The sequence below is a fragment of the Silurus aristotelis genome, assembly GCF_946808225.1.
Source record: "Silurus aristotelis genome assembly, contig: scaffold_154, whole genome shotgun sequence".
NCBI lineage: Eukaryota > Metazoa > Chordata > Actinopteri > Siluriformes > Siluridae > Silurus > Silurus aristotelis.
In genome coordinates this window covers 15,829-40,128 of record NW_028149030.1, presented here as the reverse complement: position 1 = coordinate 40,128, position 24,300 = coordinate 15,829, and the positions used below count along the sequence as shown (strand labels likewise).

General features: G+C 41.0%; 1 protein-coding gene across 3 annotated transcripts; it reads left to right on the top strand.

The window, feature by feature from the left end:
- The first annotated feature begins 6 nt into the window (after nt 1–6).
- On the top strand, nt 7–22,885 carry hira (histone cell cycle regulator a). 3 transcript variants are annotated; one of them, XM_083570899.1, is made up of 24 exons: nt 7–84; nt 305–415; nt 2,739–2,829; nt 2,960–3,054; nt 3,307–3,402; nt 5,753–5,913; nt 7,947–8,114; nt 8,467–8,580; nt 8,710–8,780; nt 10,419–10,524; nt 10,647–10,853; nt 16,690–16,775; nt 17,335–17,499; nt 17,646–17,795; nt 17,876–18,098; nt 18,678–18,776; nt 19,088–19,236; nt 19,323–19,484; nt 19,694–19,752; nt 20,285–20,387; nt 20,509–20,631; nt 20,736–20,899; nt 20,998–21,086; nt 22,315–22,885. In XM_083570899.1, exons 1-24 carry the CDS (start codon nt 60–62, stop codon nt 22,438–22,440), a joined length of 2,943 nt encoding a protein of 980 aa, XP_083427025.1. In that variant the 5' UTR covers nt 7–59; the 3' UTR covers nt 22,441–22,885. The 3 variants fall into 3 exon arrangements, with proteins under 3 accessions (XP_083427025.1, XP_083427024.1, XP_083427023.1); XM_083570898.1 differs by having other exon boundaries at nt 17,308–17,499; nt 17,652–17,795; XM_083570897.1 differs by having other exon boundaries at nt 17,308–17,499.
- The last annotated feature ends 1,415 nt before the right edge of the window (nt 22,886–24,300 follow it).

Sequence of the window (24,300 nt, the reverse complement as noted above, 5' to 3'; positions counted from 1 at the left end):
AAATAAATGTTGTGTTTTTAGGGAAGCCGATATTTTCAGTAGATATTCACCCGGAGGGGATGAAGTTTGCCACCGGTGGCCAAGGTGAAGTCCTGATCACTCGCATCTCCTGATTTAATCCTCATCACATTTTCACCATTATATAATATCTAAATGGACGAGTCTAAACATTAATAATGATAATGAGGCGTTGCTACTCTCGGGTTTCCTGAGAGTGTATTGTATGTTTTACTGTGTGTTTACTTTGTGTGTGTGTGTGTGTGTGTGTGTGTGTGTGTGTGTGTGTGTGTGTGTGATTTTACAGGAGAGGATTCAGGGAAGGTGGTGATCTGGAACATGGCTCCAGTTCTGCGAGAGGAGGATGAGAAAAATGAGAATGTTCCAAAGTTATTGTGTCAGATGGACAACCACTTAGGTACAGAGGAAATGTGTGTGTGTGAGAGAGTTCCATAGAGGTAAATAATTGTGTGTGTCAAGTTTATTTCTATTGCGCTTTTCACAGTGGGCGTGGTCTCAAAGCAGCTTTAGAGAATTAAAGATTTAAAAAATGAAGGTAAATGATGTGTTTATCCCTGATGATGGAGTCTGGGGCAACTGTGGTGAGGGAAAAACTCGCTTAGATGTTATGAGGAAGAAACTTTGAGAGGAACCAGACTGAAAAGGGGAACCTCATCCTCATATGAGTGACATCAAGAGTGTGATTATAGTCTTTAAACCAGTAGTCACCAACATGAGCCTTTTCTAAAAATATCTGTTTCCTACCTTGTTAAATGATTGTTGATAATTATTGTGAGAAATCATGAACATGATCAGTGTCTTCACATAAATCAGGGGTGTCAAACTCAGTGTCACATCCGACCCGACGTACAATTACATCTGTCCCACGAGATGATTTTATAAAGATCTATTATTATTGTTATTTATGTCCCGGCGATATGAATCGCTGATAACACAAACTACAGATCCCATAATGCATCGCTTCAGCTGCCTTACCGAACACTAGACTACCTGAGAACATTCCAGCGTCAATCAAGTGGAGCTTCTGTTGATGTATTTAACCCTATTGTACAGTTATTGTGAAACAGCGCCTCACAGTGGTGAAGAGAAAAGTTGACTCTGAGTAGACACGTGTGTGTTATTAGTGGAGTGAATGTGAATGTGACTGTAATTAAGGATCTGAATCTAAGACGGAACTACGAGACAAAACATCAGGAGAAGCTGAAGAACCTGAATGCAGAGCAGAAGATACAGAAAGTAGAAGAGTTAAAGAAGAATCTGACATTTCAGCAGATGTTTTTCACCAAAACAAAATCCCAAAGTGAAGCTGGAGTGAAAACAGAGGAGAATCAGAGTCTCATCAGCAGGTTATTTACTGAGGGAGAGTTTCGGAAGAGCTGCACGATGAAGGTGCGACACGTCTGATGATTGACAGGAGATATTTTTATAGAGTGCGAAATAGTTAGAAATAGTTAAAGTTTAAGTTTATTTATTCTGGAATAATATTCATGTCTGTTTTTATTCATATTTATGTTAAAAAAAAACAACATTTAGTTTTAGTGTTTTTAATAAATGTTTCTTCTGTTCGGCCCGTGACCTAAAGTGTGCTGTGAGTTTTGGCCCCTGTGCAGTTGAGTTTGACATAAATAAATATCATTATTAATAATAACATATAATTAAAGGTAAATTAAGCAAATGTGTTATTTCAGAATTGTGTATTAAACTGGTAGCCCTTCACATTAGTCTGTACACAAGAAGTAGCTCTCGCTGTTAAAAAGGTTGGTGACCCCTGATTTAAACACTACAGAACACTGGAGAGTGAGAACTAACATGAGCACTGGAGTGTGTGATTATGAATGATGATCTTTCTACAGTCTTATACAGTCAGATCAGATTATGGAACCAGGAGCTACTGAGCAACTAATAAAATAACTCAACATCTGAGATCATCACAGATCCAACACCAGCTTCTCCATGACAGAACCTTTAAACACTCAAAGAGCTCAAATGAAACTCCACATGAAGTGGAGTCCAAATAGCACTGGTACGTCTCTAGATGTTTGTGGGCACACTATGCTTCTTCAAAGGTCCACAATCTTCATGAGGTGGGACGTGACTGGAGCTGGAGCAACCTCAGAATATGGTGATATTTTCTCGACCTTGTGAGAACTCTGGCTGCTGCATCCTGGACAAACTGTAGCTTGTTTATTAACATCCACCTAGTAATGCATTACAGTAGTCTATTCTGGAGGTCATGAACGCATGGACGAGCTTCTCTGCATCAGATATAGACAACATGTTTCTTATCTTAGCAATATTTCTAATGTGGAAGAAGCTGTTTTTGTAACTTGGTTGATGTGATTTTTGAAAGATAAGATGCTCTAAAATAACTCCCAGATCTTTTACTGTTGAACTAGTGGTTACAGAACATCCGTCTAAATGCAGTTTGAGATGCTGGAGCTTCTGTGTACTGGTTTTTGGGCCGATGAGCAAAATCTCCGTCTTATCAGAATTTAATAATAGAAAGTTATGAGTCGTCCAGTCTTTTATTTCTTTAACACACTCAGTTATCAGAGTCAACTGATAAGTAATTGTGTTTGTGTTCGTTTGTGTGTGTGTTCCATAGAGGTAAAGTGTGTGTGAGTGTGTGTGTGAGAGAGAGAGAGAGAGAGAGAGAGAGAGAGAGTGTTCCATAGAGGTAAATAATTGTGTGTGTGTGTGTGTGTGTGTGTGTGTTGCAGCGTGTGTAAACTGTGTGCGATGGTCCAACAGTGGTCTGTATCTGGCCTCAGGGGGAGACGACAAACTTATCATGGTGTGGAAGAAAGCAGCGTGCGTCTCACACACACACACACACACACACACTCACATGATACCACACACTATATCTACACACTCATATTACTGATACACATTCTGTACACCCTAACAGTTCAGGTTTGTGTGTGTGTGTGTGTTTCAGGTTAATAGGTTCAACTCCAGTGTTTGGGTCTAGCAGTAAACTGCCCAATGTGGAGCAATGGAGGTGTGTGACCATCCTGAGGAACCACACAGGAGGTGTGTGTGTGTGTGTGTTTATACATTATTATTCACATAATTAAATTTGGTGTTATTTGTTTGTCAGAGTTTTTAACAGTAGACTTTGTCCCATAGCAGCTTTACAGAGAGAAAAGTGTTTATAAATGAATGTAGAAGTTTAGTGTCTATAATTTTATTTAGTCAGTGGTGACTGTGGCAAAATGGATTAATGAATTAATTGTGACTGTAATAATTAGGTCCTTGCATGATTATTGTGTGTCTGTGTGTTAGATGTGATGGATGTTGCCTGGTCTCCTCATGACTTGTGGCTCGCTTCCTGCAGTGTCGATAACACCATTGTTATCTGGAATGCACGGAAATTTCCAGGTCAGTCAGGGAGCAGGGAGAAATGCTACTCTGGAGCAGGGGTACTGGGGAACAGGGGTAAAGAGTTTAGGGTACTGGAGAGCATGGGTAAAGGGTACAGGGGAGCAGGGTTGAAGGGGACAGGGAGCAGGGGTAAAGAGTAAAGGGTACAGGGGAGCAGGGGTAAAGAGTAAATGGTACAGGGTACTGGGGAGCAGGGGTAAAGAGTAAATGGTACAGGGTACTGGGGAGCAGGGGTAAAGAGTAAAAAGGAGCGGGGGTAAAGGGTACAGGGGAGCAGGGGTAAAGAGTAAAGGGTACAGGGGAGCAGGGGTAAAGAGTACAGGGGAGCAGGGGTAAAGAGTAAAGAGTACAGGGGAGCAGGGGTAAAGAGTAAAAAGGAGCGGGGGTAAAGGGTACAGGGGAGCAGGGGTAAAGAGTAAAGGGTACAGGGGAGCAGGGGTAAAGAGTAAAGAGTACAGGGGAGCAGGGGTAAAGAGTAAAGAGTACAGGGGAGCAGGGGTAAAGAGTAAAGGGTACAGGGGAGCATGGGTAAGGAGTAAAGAGTACAGGGGAGCAGGGGTAAGGAGTAAATGGTACAGGGGAGCAGGGGTAAAGAGTACAGGGGAGCAGGGGTAAAGAGTAAAAAGGAGCGGGGGTAAAGGGTACAGGGGAGCAGGGGTAAAGAGTAAAGGGTACAGGGGAGCAGGGGCAAAGAGTAAAGAGTACAGGGGAGCAGGGGTAAAGAGTAAAGGGTACAGGGGAGCAGGGGTAAAGAGTAAAGGGTACAGGGGAGCAGGGGTAAAGAGTAAAGGGTACAGGGGAGCAGGGGTAAAGAGTAAAGGGTACAGGGGAGCAGGGGTAAAGAGTAAAGAGTACAGGGGAGCAGGGGTAAAGAGTAAAAAGGAGCGGGGGTAAAGGGTACAGGGGAGCAGGGGTAAAGAGTAAAGGGTACAGGGGAGCAGGGGTAAAGAGTAAAGAGTACAGGGGAGCAGGGGTAAAGAGTAAAGAGTACAGGGGAGCAGGGGTAAAGAGTAAAGGGTACAGGGGAGCAGGGGTAAAGAGTAAAGGGTACAGGGGAGCAGGGGTAAAGAGTAAAGAGTACAGGGGAGCAGGGGTAAGGAGTAAATGGTACAGGGTACTGGGGAGCAGGGGTAAAGAGTAAAAAGGAGCGGGGGTAAAGGGTACAGGGGAGCAGGGGTAAAGAGTAAATGGTACAGGGTACTGGGGAGCAGGGGTAAAGAGTAAAAAGGAGCGGGGGTAAAGGGTACAGGGGGGCAGGGGTAAAGAGTAAAGAGTACAGGGTACTGGGGAGCAGGGGTAAAGAGTAAAAAGGAGCGGGGGTAAAGGGTACAGGGGAGCAGGGGTAAAGAGTAAAGAGTACAAGCTACTTGGGAGCAGGAGTAAAGAGTAAAGAGTACAGGGGAGCAGGGGTAAAGAGTAAAGGGTACAGGGAGCAGGGGTAAAGAGTAAAGGGTACAGGGGAGCAGGAGTAAAGAGTAAAGGGTACAGGGGAGCAGGGGTAAAGAGTAAAGGGTACAGGGGAGCAGGGGTAAAGAGTAAAGGGTACAGGGGAGCAGGGGTAAAGAGTAAAGGGTACAGGGGAGCAGGAGTAAAGAGTAAAGAGTACAGGGGAGCAGGAGTAAAGAGTAAAGAGTACAGGGGAGCAGGAGTAAAGAGTAAAGAGTACAGGGGAGCAGGAGTAAAGAGTAAAGAGTACAGGGGAGCAGGGGTAAAGAGTAAAGAGTACAGGGGAGCAGGGGTAAAGAGTAAAGGGTACAGGGGAGCAGGGGTAAAGAGTAAAGGGTACAGGGGAGCAGGAGTAAAGAGTAAAGGGTACAGGGGAGCAGGAGTAAAGAGTAAAGAGTACAGGGGAGCAGGAGTAAAGAGTAAAGAGTACAGGGGAGCAGGAGTAAAGAGTAAAGAGTACAGGGGAGCAGGAGTAAAGAGTAAAGAGTACAGGGGAGCAGGGGTAAAGAGTAAAGGGTACAGGGGAGCAGGAGTAAAGAGTAAAGAGTACAGGGGAGCAGGAGTAAAGAGTAAAGGGTACAGGGGAGCAGGGGTAAAGAGTAAAGGGTACAGGGGAGCAGGAGTAAAGAGTAAAGAGTACAGGGGAGCAGGAGTAAAGAGTAAAGAGTACAGGGGAGCAGGAGTAAAGAGTAAAGAGTACAGGGGAGCAGGGGTAAAGAGTAAAGGGTACAGGGAGCAGGGTTAATGAATATAAAGTAATGGGTACTGGACAGTAGGGGTAAAGGGTACAAGGTGTTTATGGGGCTGGGGGGTTTAGTGTATTTATTGTGTGTGTGTGTGTGTGTGTGTGTGTGTGTGTGTGTGTGTGTGTGTGTGTGTGTGTGTGTGTGTGTGTGTGTAGAGATGGTGACATCTCTCTCAGGTCACTCGGGCCTTGTAAAGGGATTGTCGTGGGATCCTGTAGGAAAATATGTGGCATCTCAGGCAGATGATCACAGCCTGAAAGTGTGGAGAACCATCGACTGGCAACTGGAGGCCAACATCACTAAACCTTTCTCTGAGGTACACACACTTTCTCTCTCTCTCTCTCACACACACACACACACACACACACACACACACACACACACACACACACACACACACACACACACATATAGACAGACACACACATTTTATGCAGGAGAGCAGGGGTACTCTTCACTCTGTGCCCCACCCACTTGCTGTTCTGAGATCTTCAGCTCTCCTCTTCTCTCTGTCTCTCCACTGCAGTTGTATTATCTCATCTTTTTTATTGCCGTTGCCGGGCTGAAACACAGCGCACTTATTCATCTCATCAGCTGCAGGTGTGATCTTACTGCTCATTTTGTCTGGCTCCACCCTCCATCAGCCAACCGGCGCTGGTTTATGTGCACGTGCACACACGTCAAGTCAAGAATATTTCTATTGCGCTTTTCACAACAGACATTAACTCAAAGCAGCTTTACATAATTTAACAGTGAAGGTGAATAGTGTGTGTTTATCCCTGATGAGCAGCATGGAGACTGTGGTGAAGGAAAAACTCCCTTAGATGTTATGAGGAAGAAACCTTGAGAGAAACCAGACTCAAAAGCAGAACCTCATCCTCATATGGGTGACATCAAGAGTGTGATTATAGTCTTTAAACACTACAGAACACTGGAGAGTGAGAACTAACATGAGCACTGGAGTGTGTGATTGAGTGATGACTTTTCTAGAGTCTTTTGCAGTCATTGTGGTTATAGAACTACATAGAGCTACTGAGCAACTCATAAAATAGCTCAACATTTGCCTTTAAACACTCAAAGAGATCCAATGTCAAAACTCTAATTGGCACTGGTATGTCTCGAGCTGGACACACTTAATAGAACACCCAGACAGTAAAACATTACAGATTATATCTACATATAAAGATATATTTATACAGTGCGGTACTCGCAAGTAACAAAAGATGGCAAGGTTTTGACTCTCCTTTTGATGGTTCCTTTTTCAAGTACAATTGTACATGTACTGTACTGAACAAAAATTATTACTTGTGAAATACTTGTCATAAATGTTTTTTTTATTACTTTAAATGAATAATACAATAATAAAATAGTTTTTCAAACATTTTTGTTAATTATTAGTTCAAACTCTGAAATATTACTAAATATTATTAGAAATTTTCTCGCAAACTGTCAGATTTTACTGTGAGTTACTCTGTGAGGTTCAGATTTTACTGTGAGGTTCCAAATGAAAATTTGCGAGTGTCAAGGTCGCGAGTATAAATTAGAATATCATTAAAATGTTTATTTTAGTTATTTAATACAAAAAGTTCAACTGGTAAATAATTTTTTTACAAGTGTTTCTGCTCAAAACGGAGGGTTTTCCTCTTTTTTTTCCACTACCAGCAGAAGACATATATTGGAAGACATGCTTTTATCACTAAAATTGTTCCCTTTATTCCAACAACATTCTCTAATCTAGCAAGGAGAAGATTAGGGTCAATGTTGTGAAAATCTACAATAATATTAGAATAAAGGTCAACAGATAGTTCATAGCTTGAACTTTTAGCAAAAAAAAAAAAGTTTTTCCGGCTTCTGGTCTGCTGTCATTGTGATAGCGGCCTCTAGAGGTGAATCACTGATGTCACGTACCGTTTGTTTTTACACGTGAGACTGTGTGCTGCATTTATTATTTGTATAATTAATTTATTAATTAGATAATTATATTTTATTAATGAATATATTTATTTCATTTAGCACATTTTTATGATTCAGTACTGTTTTATTTTTTTATTTTTGTAATAAAGTTTTTTACATGGAATGTTATGCTTGTTTTTTTATCCAGTATCTATTTAATCCAGTATCTGTTGATGTATCAGTTCTCAGCAAGTATGATCCAAACTATCTATCAGTATCCGTTACATCCACCATCAGTCAACCTCTAGATTAGAATATTCTCCTTGCTAGACTAGAGAACATGAACTGAGTTCAGAGTGAATGTCTGTCTGGAGCTGATTAAAAGGTAGGTGGTGAAAGATTTTAATCAGCTAATAAACTGTCCAGCACTGCTAACTGGAGTGTGTGTGTGTTCAGTGTGGAGGAACTACCCATGTTCTGCGTCTCAGCTGGTCCCCTGATGGTCAGTACTTGGTTTCTGCTCATGCGATGAATAACTCTGGTCCCACGGCACAGATCATCGAGCGCGATGGCTGGAAGACCAACATGGACTTTGTGGGACATCGTAAAGCCGTCACTGTAGTGGTGAGAAACCGTCCTATTCAAATTAATACAATTCTAAAAATTATGTTATTATGTTATTACATATTTTATATAACGGTATTATTTCTATTCTTTAAATGTTATCTTTTTTATTTTTATTTTTATTTAAAGCTGTATTTCTGCACACAGTGACAGAAATGCTGATCCTCAACAGCTTAATTTGATTTGGATGATGTGAGTGACAGATGCTTCACTCTGTTTTATGGTTCTGACACGTGGGAGTGATTACAGTCACACACTCAGGGTCCTGATGATCTTCAACCTAATGTCATGTTTTATATAACGCTCTGCAGAACCCGAGTAGGAAAGTGTGTGTATGTGTGTGTTTATGTAGAAATTTAACCCAAAGATCTTTAAGAAGAAACCGAGGAACGGAAGCTCATCCAAGCCCACTAATCCCTACTGCTGCTGTGCAGTGGGCAGTAAAGACCGCTCACTCTCCGTCTGGGTGTGTAACCTTTCACCTACATACTCACCTTCTTACTTCTGTTCTTCTGTACACACTCCTGCAGTCATTTACACAGAATGTTTATATATATATATGTGTGCGTGTGTGTGTGTGTGTGTGTGTGTGTAGCTGACCTCGTTGAAGCGCCCTCTGGTGGTCATTCATGATCTTTTTGACAAATCCATCATGGACATCAGCTGGTGAGAATCTCTTTGTGTGTGTGTGTGTGTGTGTGTGTGTGTGTGTGTGTGTGTGTAGGACGTTGAATGGTTTGGGGTTGTTTGTGTGTGTGTGTGGGTGTTTAGAACGTTGCGTGGTTTGGGGACGTTTGTGTGTGTAGTACGTTGAATGTTTTTTTTTTTGTTTTTTTTTTGTGCGTGCGTGCGTCTGGCGTGTGTGTGTGTCTGTGTGTTTAGGACGTTAAATGGTTTGGGTAGTTTGTGTGTGTGTAGGACGTTGAATGGTTTGGGGTTGTTGGTGTGTGTTTAATGTGTGTTTGTGTGTGTGTAGGACGTTGAATGGTTTGGGGTTGTTGGTGTGTGTTTAATGTGTGTTTGTGTGTGTAGGACGTTGAATGGTTTGGGGTTGTTGGTGTGTGTTTAATGTGTGTTTGTGTGTGTGTAGGACGTTGAATGGTTTGGGGTTGTTGGTGTGTGTTTAATGTGTGTTTGTGTGTGTAGGACGTTGAATGGTTTGGGGTTGTTGGTGTGTGTTTAATGTGTGTTTGTGTGTGTAGGACGTTGAATGGTTTGGGGTTGTTGGTGTGTGTTTAATGTGTGTTTGTGTGTGTAGGACGTTGAATGGTTTGGGGTTGTTGGTGTGTGTTTAATGTGTGTTTGTGTGTGTAGGACGTTGAATGGTTTGGGGTTGTTGGTGTGTGTTTAATGTGTGTTTGTGTGTGTGTAGGACGTTGAATGGTTTGGGGTTGTTGGTGTGTGTTTAATGTGTGTTTGTGTGTGTGTAGGACGTTGAATGGTTTGGGGTTGTTGGTGTGTGTTTAATGTGTGTTTGTGTGTGTGTAGGACGTTGAATGGTTTGGGGTTGTTGGTGTGTGTTTAATGTGTGTTTGTGTGTGTGTAGGACGTTGAATGGTTTGGGGTTGTTGGTGTGTGTTTAATGTGTGTTTGTGTGTGTGTAGGACGTTGAATGGTTTGGGGTTGTTGGTGTGTGTTTAATGTGTGTTTGTGTGTGTGTAGGACGTTGAATGGTTTGGGGTTGTTGGTGTGTGTTTAATGTGTGTTTGTGTGTGTGTGTAGGACGTTGAATGGTTTGGGGTTGTTGGTGTGTGTTTAATGTGTGTTTGTGTGTGTGTGTAGGACGTTGAATGGTTTGGGGTTGTTGGTGTGTGTTTAATGTGTGTTTGTGTGTGTGTAGGACGTTGAATGGTTTGGGGTTGTTGGTGTGTGTTTAATGTGTGTTTGTGTGTGTGTAGGACGTTGAATGGTTTGGGGTTGTTGGTGTGTGTTTAATGTGTGTTTGTGTGTGTGTGTAGGACGTTGAATGGTTTGGGGTTGTTGGTGTGTGTTTAATGTGTGTTTGTGTGTGTGTGTAGGACGTTGAATGGTTTGGGGTTGTTGGTGTGTGTTTAATGTGTGTTTGTGTGTGTGTAGGACGTTGAATGGTTTGGGGTTGTTGGTGTGTGTTTAATGTGTGTTTGTGTGTGTAGGACGTTGAATGGTTTGGGGTTGTTGGTGTGTGTTTAATGTGTGTTTGTGTGTGTGTAGGACGTTGAATGGTTTGGGGTTGTTGGTGTGTGTTTAATGTGTGTTTGTGTGTGTGTAGGACGTTGAATGGTTTGGGGTTGTTGGTGTGTGTTTAATGTGTGTTTGTGTGTGTAGGACGTTGAATGGTTTGGGGTTGTTGGTGTGTTCGATGGATGGCACAGTGGCCTTTCTGGATTTCTCTCAGGATGAGCTCGGAGATCCTCTTAATGAAGAGGAGAAGGTATTAATTCCTCAATCAGTCACACACTTACGCACGCGCGCGCACACACACACACACACACACACACACACAAACACACACACACATGATTCATTTAAATTCTTCTAAAAATTGTTCTCTAGAATACTATTCACCAGAAGATGTACGGTAAGAGTTTGGCCATCACCATGGAAACGCAGCTCTGCTCGACCATCATTGAAAATCCAGAGATGCTAAAGTACCAGCAGGAGACCAGAATCTCCAGTGGGACCCTGGGGTCCAGCACAGAAACCCCGCTCCCTAAACTCAGCAGCGTGGTGAACGGCCAATCACTTGAGGACATCAGGAAGGTATACACACACACACCCCATACATAGACAATACAGACACTACACACACTATACACCATATACACACTCACACACACATGCTATATATAGTATATACACCATATATACATACACTATATACACCATACACACACACACACACACACACACACACACACACACTACATACACTATACACACACACACACACACACACACACACACTATATACACCATACATATATACACACACTACATACACTATATACACCATATACACACTCACACACACATGCTATATATAGTATATACACCATATATACATACACTATATACACCATACACACACACACACACACACACACACACACACTACATACACTATACACACACACACACACACACACACACACACACACACACTATATACACCATACATATATACACACACTACATACACTATATACACCATATATACACACACTACATACACCATACACAAACACACACACACACATACTACATACACTATATATATACACACACACACACACACACACTATATATGCCATATATACACACACACTCACACATACTATATACACTATATACACCATATATACACACACTACATATACTATATACACCATATATATACACACACACACACTCACACATACTATATACACCATATACACCATATATAAACACACTCATACATACTATATACACCATATATACACACACTACATATACTATATACACCATATATATACACACACTCACACATACTATATACACCATATATACACACACTACATATACTATATACACCATATATACACACACTACATATACTATATACACCATATATATACACACACTCACACATACTATATACACCATATATACACACACTACATATACTATATACACCATATATATACACACACTCACACATACTTTATACACCATATATACACACACACACTCACACATACTATATACACCATATATACACACACTACATATACTATATACACCATATATACACACACTACATATACTATATACACCATATATATACACACACTCACACATACTATATACACCATATATACACACACTACATATACTATATACACCATATATATACACACACTCACACATACTATATACACCATATATACACACACTACATATACTATATACACCATATATATACACACACTCACACATACTTTATACACCATATATACACACACACACTCACACATACTATATACACCATATATACACACACTACATATACTATATACACCATATATATACACACACTCACACATACTATATACACCATATATACACACACTACATATACTATATACACCATATATATACACACACTCACACATACTTTATACACCATATATACACACACACACTCACACATACTATATACACCATATATACACACACTCACACATACTATATACACCATATATACACACACTACATATACTATATACACCATATATACACACACTACATATACTATATACACCATATATATACACACACTCACACATACTATATACACCATATATACACACACTACATATACTATATACACCATATATATACACACACTCACACATACTTTATACACCATATATACACACACACACTCACACATACTATATACACCATATATACACACACTACATATACTATATACACCATATATATACACACACTCACACATACTATATACACCATATATACACACACTATATACACCATACACACACACACACACACACACACACACACACACACACACACACTACATACACTATACACACACACACACACACACTACATACACTATATACACCATACATATATACACACACTACATACACTATATACACCATATATACACACACTACATACACCATACACAAACACACACACACACATACTACATACACTATATATATACACACACACACACACACACACACTATATATGCCATATATACACACACACTCACACATACTATATACACTATATACACCATATATACACACACTACATATACTATATACACCATATATATACACACACACACACTCACACATACTATATACACCATATACACCATATATAAACACACTCATACATACTATATACACCATATATACACACACTACATATACTATATACACCATATATATACACACACTCACACATACTTTATACACCATATATACACACACACACTCACACATACTATATACACCATATATACACACACTACATATACTATATACACCATATATAAACACACTCATACATACTATATACACCATATATACACACACTACATATACTATATACACCATATATATACACACACTCACACATACTATATACACCATATATACACACACACACTCACACATACTATATACACCATATATACACACACACACTCACACATACTATATACACCATATATATACACACACTCATACATACTATATACACCATATATACACACACTACATATACTATATACACCATATATATACACACACTCACACATACTATATACACCATATATACACACACACTACATATACTATATACACCATATATATACACACACTCACACATACTATGTACACCATATATACACACACACACTCACACATACTATATACACCATATACACCATATATACACGCACTATATACACCATATATATACACACTCACACATACTATATACACTATATACACCATATATACACACACTATATACACCATATATACACACACTCACACATACTATATACACCATATATACACACACTACATACACTATATACACCATATATACACACACTCACACATACTATATACACTATTATACACCATATATACACACACTACATACACTATATACACCATATATACACACACTCACACATACTATATACACCATATATACAGACACTCACACATACTATATACACTATATATACACACACTCACACACTATATACACCATATATACACACACTCACACATACTATATACACCATATATGCACACACTACATACACTATATACACCATATATATACACACACTCACACATACTATGTACACTATATACACCATATATACACACACTACATACACTATATACACCATATATACACACTCACACATACTATATACACCATATACACCATATATACACACACTACAAACACTATATACACCATATATACACACACTCACACATACTACTATATACACCATATATACACACACTACATATACTATATACACCATATATACACACACACTACATATACTATATACACCATATATACACACACTCACACATACTATATACACCATATATACACACACTACATATACTATATACACCATATATACACACACTTACACATACTATGTACACTATATACACCATATATATACACACTACATACACTATATACACCATATATATACACACTCACACATACTATATACACCATATATACACACACTACATACACTATATACACACACTCACACGTATATAGTGTATATAGTATGTGTAAGTGTGTGTGTATATAGTGTATGTATATATGGTGTATATAGTGTATATAGTATACCATATATACATACACTATATACACACACTACATACACTATACACACACATACTACATACACTACACACACACACACACACACTATATACGCCATATATACACACTCACACATACTATATACACTATATACACCATATATACACACACACTACATACACTATACACACCATATATACACACACTCACACATACTATATACACTATATACACCATATATACACACACTACATACACTATATACACCATATATACACACACTCACACATACTATATACACTATATATACACACACTCACACATACTATATACACCATATATACACACACTACATACACTATATACACCATATATACACACACTCACACATACTATATACACCATATATACACACACTCACACATACTATATACACCATATACACCATATATGCACACACTACATACACTATATACACCATATATACACACACTCACACATACTGTATACACCATATATACACACACTCACACATACTATATACACTATATACACCATATATGCACACACTACATACACTATATACACCATATATACACACACTCACACATACTATATACACTATATATACACACACTCACACATACTATATACACCATATATACTCACACTACATACACTATATACACCATATATACACACACTCACACATACTATATACACCATATATACACACACTCACACATACTATATACACCATATACACCATATATGCACACACTACATACACTATATACACCATATATACACACACTCACACATACTATATACACCATATATGCACACACTACATACACTATATACACCATATATACACACACTCACACATACTATGTACACTATATACACCATATATACACACACTACATACACTATATACACCATATATACACAATCACACATACTATATACACCATATACACCATATATACACACACTACATACACTATATACACACACTCACACATCCTATATGCACTATATACACCATATATACACACACTACATACACTATATACACCATATATACACACACTACATACACTATACACACACACACACACATACTACATACACTACACACACACACACACTATATACGCTATATATACACATACTATATACACCATATATACACACACTCACACATACTATACACTATATACACCATATATGCACACACTACATACACTATATACACCATATATATACACACTCACACATACTATATACACCATATATACACACACTCACACATACTATATACACTATATACACCATATATACACACACTACATACACTATATACACCATATGTACACACACTCACACATACTATATACACCATATACACCATATATACACACTACATATACTATATACACCATATATACACACACTCACACATACTATATACACCATATACACCATATATACACACTACATATACTATATACACCATATATACACACACTCACACATACTATATACACTATATACACCATATATACACACACTACATACACTATATACACCATATATACACACACTACATACACTATATACACCATATGTACACACACTCACACATACTATATACACCATATATGCACACACTACATACACACATACTATATACACTATATACACCATATATACACACACTACATACACTATATACACCATATATACACACACTACATACACACACACACACACACACTCTATATACACCATATATACACACACTCACATACTATATACACACACTACATACACTATATACACCATATATACACACACTATACACACACACACACACACACACACACATACTATATACACTATATACACCATATATACACACACTACACACACTATATACACCATATATACACACACTACATACACTACACCATACACACACACACACATACTACACACACTATATACACAATACAATGTTGAATGTGAGTATAGTGTAGAATGAAAATAGTATAGTATTAGGGGTACTGTGTAAAGGTGAGCACAGAGTGGAGAATGTGTATGTGTGTGTTACTGCAAAGTTCCTGCAAAAATACTTCACACTTAACTTATTGCATTACGACAAAATTATTCCAGAATTTGCTGAAGAAACAGGTGGAGACCAGAACTGCTGATGGGCGGAGAAGAATCACACCACTGTGTATCGCACAGCTGGACACAGGGTAACACACCCATGCACACACGCACGCACGCACACATGCAGCACCATGCACACTCGGGCATCATACACACACACACACACACACACACACCCCCCACCTGCGTGCAGCTGAACACAGACCACACAAAAGCTCAAAGGGAAACAGAGCAACACCTTCAAATGACAACATTTATCTCCTAAAGTTTATGGACCCCTGACCTCATGGCTTTAGCTGCTTTTTTAGTTTGCTGTAACAGGGACAGTGGTATTTCAGACCCTGGGCTTCAGTTGGGAGAGTAACGCTGTGAGTGTAAACAATGAGCTTCACTCTGGACATGAAGCGTGGCTTCTTCTACACTGGGAATTAGCCACATTCTTTTGCCCATAAAGAGTGCATTTTAATATGTATTTTTGCACATGCACACACACACACACACACACACACACACACACACACACACACAGACACACACATGTTGAGGTTGTGCGTGTGTGTGTGTGCGTGCGTGCGTGCGTGCGTGCGTGTGTGTGCGCGCGCGTGTGTGTGCGTGCAGGGACTTCTCCCCCGCTCTGTTTAACAGTGTACCCATCATGCCCGGCTCGTCAGTCACCCAGCTGTCGTCCGACTCGAATACGTCACTCAGCCTCAGGGTCACACACGACCCACCGGCTCCGTCCCAAACCAAACCTGCTCAGGATGCAGCGGTTTTGTCCCAATCCAAGAGCACCACTGACAACAAGGATGGGTTTGTGTTCCTGACCTGCTGCATTAAAGACCTTTTCAAATCTCCCATGTTCCTGAGATGATGTCCTGGGTTCCTGCTGAGTGTAATCTGTCTCACTTTCTGTCTCGCTTCCTGTCTCTCTCCCTCTTCCTCTTGTCGTCCTTCAGCTCCAGCACACTGAAGTCTCCTCTGCTGCTCACTGCAGCCTCCAGGATTGAGCCAATGAAGGCCTTGGATTCACGCTTCACTGAGAGGTCAAAGGTCACACCGGGGGTCAGCAGTTTAACTGCTGCTGTAAACACTTCACCTGTGGACAGGTAATTTTACTGCTCTTTATCTCAGTAAGGGATGACGTGTGGATGACGTGTTAATGACGTGTAAATGACGTCCTCTTCAGACTAAAGGATGGTGGTGGAGGAAAGACTGATGGACTGAAGGACTGGAAGGGACGAGATGACTCGAGCAGTGACAGTGAGGATAAGGTGGTACAGAAGGTAGTGCCCCCTTCGGCCAAGCGCAGGAATGACATGGACGGGGGAGAAGTGGTGGAGAAACGGAAGAAGGGACGACCCAGGAAAGACTCCAAGCTGATGATGGGTGTTCCTCAGGTGTACACACAGGTACTACACACTTCATCCCACAGGTGTACAGTGAGGTTGAGGAGGTCAGGGCTCTGTGCAGGACACTCAAGTTCCTCCACTCCAACCTTCACTCTAACAACCAAGTGTTCATGAAGCTGGTGAAGTTGGTGTACAAAAGCATGGTCATGCTGGAACAGTCAAGGGAGACTTGAGTTCCAGTAAAGTGAGACTGTAATGTCAGATGTTTCTCTACACCATGTGAATTTTCTCTGGAATCAGGAAGCATGTAGAACACACACACACACACACACACACACACACACACACACACACACTTCAATGAGAAGTTCTATAGATAGTAATGAGGAGCAGGTGGGGGTTCAGGTACTGGAGAAAGTGCAGGATGTCCTGATCAGAGTTGGACTCGATCATGGGTGGACCAGTTAGATCAGATGTGCGTTCACAGGACTTAAACATGGTCAGAGAGTGGAGGAGGAGCTTAATTGTGTGTGTGTGTGTGTGTGTGTGTGTGTGTGTGTGTGTGTGTGTGTGTGTGTGTGTGTGTGTGTGTGTGTGTGTGTGTGTGTGTGTGTGTGTGTGTGTGTGTGTGTGTTTTAGACTCCGGTTCCAGTGGAGAAAGAGACATCACGAGTATCAGCTCCTGTCACAGTGATAAAACTCCACACACCTGCAGTACAGAAATCATTCAGCACACAGGTAACACACACACACACACACACACACACACACACACACACACACACGTCACTGGACAATCACAATGTGTGTGTTTTAACGTGTACGTATGTATACGTGTGTTTCTGCGTGCGTACGTTTGTGTACGTTTTTGTTCCTGTGTGTACGTTTGTACGTGTGTTTGTGCGTGCGTACGTGCATGTGCATTTGAACATATTTTTATGCGTGTACTTGTGTGTACGTATTTGTATGTGTGTTTGTGTGAATGTGTGTGTACGTGCGTTCGTTCGTACATGTATATGCATGTGTTTTGTGCGTGTGTGTGTGTGTAGGTGGGCTCGGACCCTGTTGTGTATTTGGAGGTGGATAATGAGTTGTGTTTGGTCGCTGGTTCTCGTATAAGTCAACTCCGCTTCAGCGCTAATGGCCGCGAGTGGAACATGGTTCTGACTAGCCGCATTGTCATGGCAACGGCCAGCAGGTAGGCATACACACACACACACACACACACACACACACACTTGTGCTCATGTTTATGACCCTGTTTATGGTCCTTGGTGTCCGTAGCGACGTGGTTGCCGTGGTGTGTGAGGATCGAACACTCTCGGTTTTCTCTGCGTGTGGGCGGAGACTCGTCCCTCCCATTGTTCTGTCTGCACCAATTACAGCTCTGCATTGCTCCGCCCACTTTGTGATGGCACTGACTGTATCGGCCACACTGTCTGTCTGGTACTGGCCCTGCCCACTTTAATGTGACATCACAGCACTTACATTAATATTAATGTGTGTAGTTTAGACTGTGTTGGTGTTCTAATAAACAAATGTGTTTTTATACTTAAAATAAAGTGTGTGTGTGTGTGTGTGTGTGTGTGTGTGTGTGTGTGTGTGTGTGTGTGTGTGTGTGTGTGTGTGTGTGTGTGTGTGTGTGTGTTTTCCAGGGATGTGCAGAAGCAAGTAGCTCTGGTCAAAAATCAGTCTCTGAACTCTCTTTTATCAGGTAACATCCTTCACATCTGTACGTGTGTCCTGTCTGTCTTTATCAGTCTTTCTCTCTCTCGCTCTCTCTCTCTCTCTGTCTCTCTCTCTCTCTCTCTCTCTCTCTCTCTGTCTTGCTTTCTGTATCTTTTTCTCTCTGTCTGTCTCTCTCTCTCTCTCTCTCTTTTTCTCTCTGTCTCGCTCTCTCTCTTTTTCTCTCTGTCTCTCTCTCGCTCTCTGTCTCGCTTTCTCGCTCTCTGCCTCGCTCTCTCTCACGCTCTCTCTCACGCTCTCTCTCTCTGTTTCTCTATCGCGCTGTCTCTCTCTCTCTCTCTCTCTCTCTCTCTCGTGCTGTCTCTCTCTTTCTCTCTGTCTCTTTCTCACGCTCTGTCTCTGTCTCTCTATCGTGCTGTCTCTCTCTTTCTCTCTGTCTCTTTCTCTCTCTGTCTGTCTCTTTCTCACGCTCTCTCTCTGTCTCTCTATCGTGCTGTCTCTCTCTCTCTCTCTCTCTCTGTCTGTCTTTTTCTCACGCTCTCTCTCTCTGTGTGGCTCAGGTTCTGATACAGTAGTGTTCTCCATGTTGACGGAACACGGTGTTCCTGTAGTTGCTCTGTCAAATGGCCGCTCGTATTGCTTCAACTCTGCTATGGAGACATGGTGAGACACACCCACACACACGCACGCACGCACGCACGCACGCTTACCTGGAGCTCTGGCTCTGTAATGTTGTTCCCAATAAAGTGGACACTGTGTCTCACTAATGCTGTGTGTGTGTCAGGAATCTGATTGTGGATAAACAGGACTCTCTGGTTCAGTGTGCAGATTTCAGTAGCTGTGTTACTTCCCATGATGCACTGGGCTGCACTGGGCCCCTCGCCACCACTCAGGGTCGAAACCTGAGGTATGAGTACTCTGATTGGCCGGCAACCTGTCGAGCCCCGTGATTGGACAGTTGTAATAACGATCATGTTCTAATCTGACTGTATGTCTGTATCTGTCTGTCAGTGCTGGACGGTTAGCATCTCGTCTCTCGTCCACTCCTCATCACGTTCAGCAGGTGATGACTCTGTCGTTCCTGGAGAATCAGGTCTCCTCCGCTTTAATCCTTCACTCCGCTAACGAGTACAGACACTGGCTGCTCATCTACACCCGCTTTCTGGTCAACGAGGGTGAGGAGAACAAGGGATGGGGCGGAGAGAGTGATGGAGGGATGTGTGTACTGTGTGTGTTTACTGTGTGTGTTTACTGTGTGTGTGTGTGCGTGCAGGTTATGAGCAGCGGTTGAGGGAGCTTTGTAAGGATTTATTGGGGCCAGTGCATAAATCCAGCAGCAGTGCGTGGGAGTCGACGGTGCTGGTAAGTGTGTAACACCAGTGATCCCCAACCTTTTCTGCGCCACGGACCGGTTTAATGTTAGACAATATTTTCACGGACCGGCCTTTACGGTGTGTCGGATAAATACAATAAATTAAAATGATACGACCATAAAAACTGGTATTTTCTAAATATAATAATAAACATGAATCCACTGTGTTGTTTTTTGTTCATTTTTCTCTTTTGGGGGTTTAAATTTAGTGGTAATGTATTATGTGTTAGCGGCCGGAGTCCCTTTAAGAAGGTAGTGGATGGAGGTAAGTCATGTGACTGAGGCCCGGTACCAATTGACCCGGGGGTTATGGACCACTGTATTAGAGGAAGAGAAACAGCACCACCGTGTGGATAATCTCTGATCAGCAGAGATGGTTTATTCCAGTTTTCTTTTACGCTAAGTGCTAGATTTATAACACACTGTTCACTTCCCCACACTCAATAGTTCTTTTAGTGGTTTTCCATATAATATTGTAGTTAAAATTTTATAAATTAACAATTTGAGGTTGAATTTGAGAATCTTTACATCTGAATTGTAGGTATCTTGGAATTCTAGCACTTTTATATGGAACTCGTTCTAAAGGACCAAATCTAATCAATCAGCAGAAATGTAATTGCAATTTTTTGGTAAAATATTCTAAACAGTCTGGAACACATGCTGGGTTTCTTTTCTCCTGAAGCTTTTCAGGATTTACTGCAGCTGTGTCACTTCCTGTTTGTCCTCAGGACGTTTAGTCTCCAGTTTTTGACTTGTGTAACTATAATGACTGGTTTAACTTTATATCCTCACTAAGAAGATAAATAAAACCCACACTTGGCCATAGAACTGCTGAGAAGCAAATTATCCAGTTACTCCGAGTCCATTAAGAAGACGCAGGTCTCTGTACACAACACTCTGCAGTCACTCAGTGTTCTGTGGACAAATTATAAAAACTTTGTTAATATTTGCCTGTAATTAGATTTTTTTCCTCACAGAAGAACCCTGAATGTCAGTAATGTTCCTACACAGCCCTCATGGTGTTTGGTCCTGAAACAGGAGGATGTGAAGATGGTCATCTTTCTCTCACTCTTTTGGAATACATTTATAGACAAAACTTTATAAAGAAATCATTTAAACTCTTCATCTCTTTTTTTACAGCGACATGACAATTACACTAAATAGGATAATAACCCTGTGTGTGTGTGTGTGTGTGTGTGTATGCATGTGCACGTACAGGGTGTGAGTAAGAGAGACCTACTGATGGACGTCCTGCCTGTGGTGGGACAGAACCTGCGATTTCAGCGTCTCTTTACTGAGTATCAGGACCAACTGGAGCTGCTCCGACCCAAATCACACCTGTAGCTCCGCCCAAAATGCACACATAGTCACGCCTATTCCAGCAAAACCACACCCACTTTATATGATCATACCTCCATAAGTGGTGCAGGGCTGAGTGTGAATCTATCTATCTATCTATCTATCTATCTATCTATCTATCTATCTATCTATCTATCTATCTATCTATCTATCTATCTATCTATCTATCTATCTATCTATCTATCTATCTCTATCTATCTATCTATCTATATATATATATATATATATAGAATCTTTCATTCTCTCTTTCCCTCTCTCTCCATCTCATTCTCTCTCTCTCTCTGGATTTGTGTACATGGCCATGATTGACAGTTTGAATCTCCGCCCCTGGTCAGTTTTTGTATTGTACGTTTGTAAAAAAAATTTTCCCTTTTTGTATGAAATGAATCAACAAACAAAAAATGTAGAAATAAACAGTTGATTAATTCCATAGTGTGTGAGTGTGAGTGTGTACATGAGAAGGTGTGTGTGTGCGTGTGTGTGTGTTCTGTGTTGTGCGTGTGGGTGCGTGAGTGTGTGTATGGGAGATCCCCAATAGGACGGCCTCAATGGTATTGACCGGCGTGAATGGAAATGAAATAATGAGAGTAAGATGCATCTGTGGAAAAGTATGTAAGAACCAGCATGGCCTAAAGATATGTCAGGCAAGTATGAAATGAATGGAATGAAAGAGTTTACTGCAGAGCACAGATCTTGATTCTGGTGAGACGCATTAGGAGCCCGGCCCGGTTTTACCCCACAGAGCCCAGTCTCTCCATGCAGTAAAATCCCCAATCCCTGCAGAATAGTCCTGAAGAAGCGGATCAAGTGGCCTTCAGCTATGAGTCAAACCGTGTGGTTGCAGTTTGACACCGATGTGAGTGAGATCCTTAAAGCTACAGCTAAGGCGGGAGTGGACAGTCGGTTTGAGGCCATGATGGCAGTTATTGTTAGCTTTGCAGCCAAAAGATTTGGCTATGTCGAGGGTTGAAGGATCAAACCTATCTACACTAGAAACCGTAGAGCTATAAAGATACATCAACTGCGTCAAGAGCTAAGAAGTCTTAAAAATCAGTACAAGAGGGCTAGTGAAGAAGAAAAGCAACCACTTGTTGAGCTTCGTAACATCTTAAGGAAAAAGCTCATGTCCATGCATAGAGCAGAGGGGCACCGGGAGCGATCCAGATAGAGACCTGGAACTGGAGCCACATGCAGCCCTCATAAGCCCACAGTCACCAACATTTGAGTTTGCTATGAGGGAGTCTAGTTGAAAAGAGGTTCAGGAGGTGGTAAAAAGAGCCAGATCAGCGTCAGCTCCAGGGCCTTGTGGAGTTCCATACATTGTGTATAAGCAATGCCCACAACTCTGTTAAATCTTGTGGAAGTGTTTGAGAGGGATCTGGCCCAGAGGAGGAGTTGCTAAGCAGTGGAGATGCTCAGATGGTGTATGGATCCCAAAGGAAGAGAATTCAAAGGATATCAGCCAATTTAGAGTCATCGTACTGATAAGTGTTAAAGGCAAGATTTTCTTCAGCATTTTGTCGCAACGACTAATAGAGTTCCTCCTAAAGAACAACTATATTGATACATCTGTGGAAAAGGGTGGTATTCTGATCCTGGACTATTACAGCAACTTTAGGATAAGAGTCACCCTAGGGTCAACTACATCAGACTGGCATCAGCTTGAGAAAGGCATTATTACTGGCTGTACCATCTCCGTTATCCTTTTTGCCCTTGCCATGAACATGATTGTCAAGTCAGCAGAGGTAGAGTGTAGAGGCCCTCTGATGAAGACTGGAGTACGACAGCCCCCAATAAGAGCCTTTATGGATGAGCTAACGGTCACTACGTCATCTGTCCCGGGTA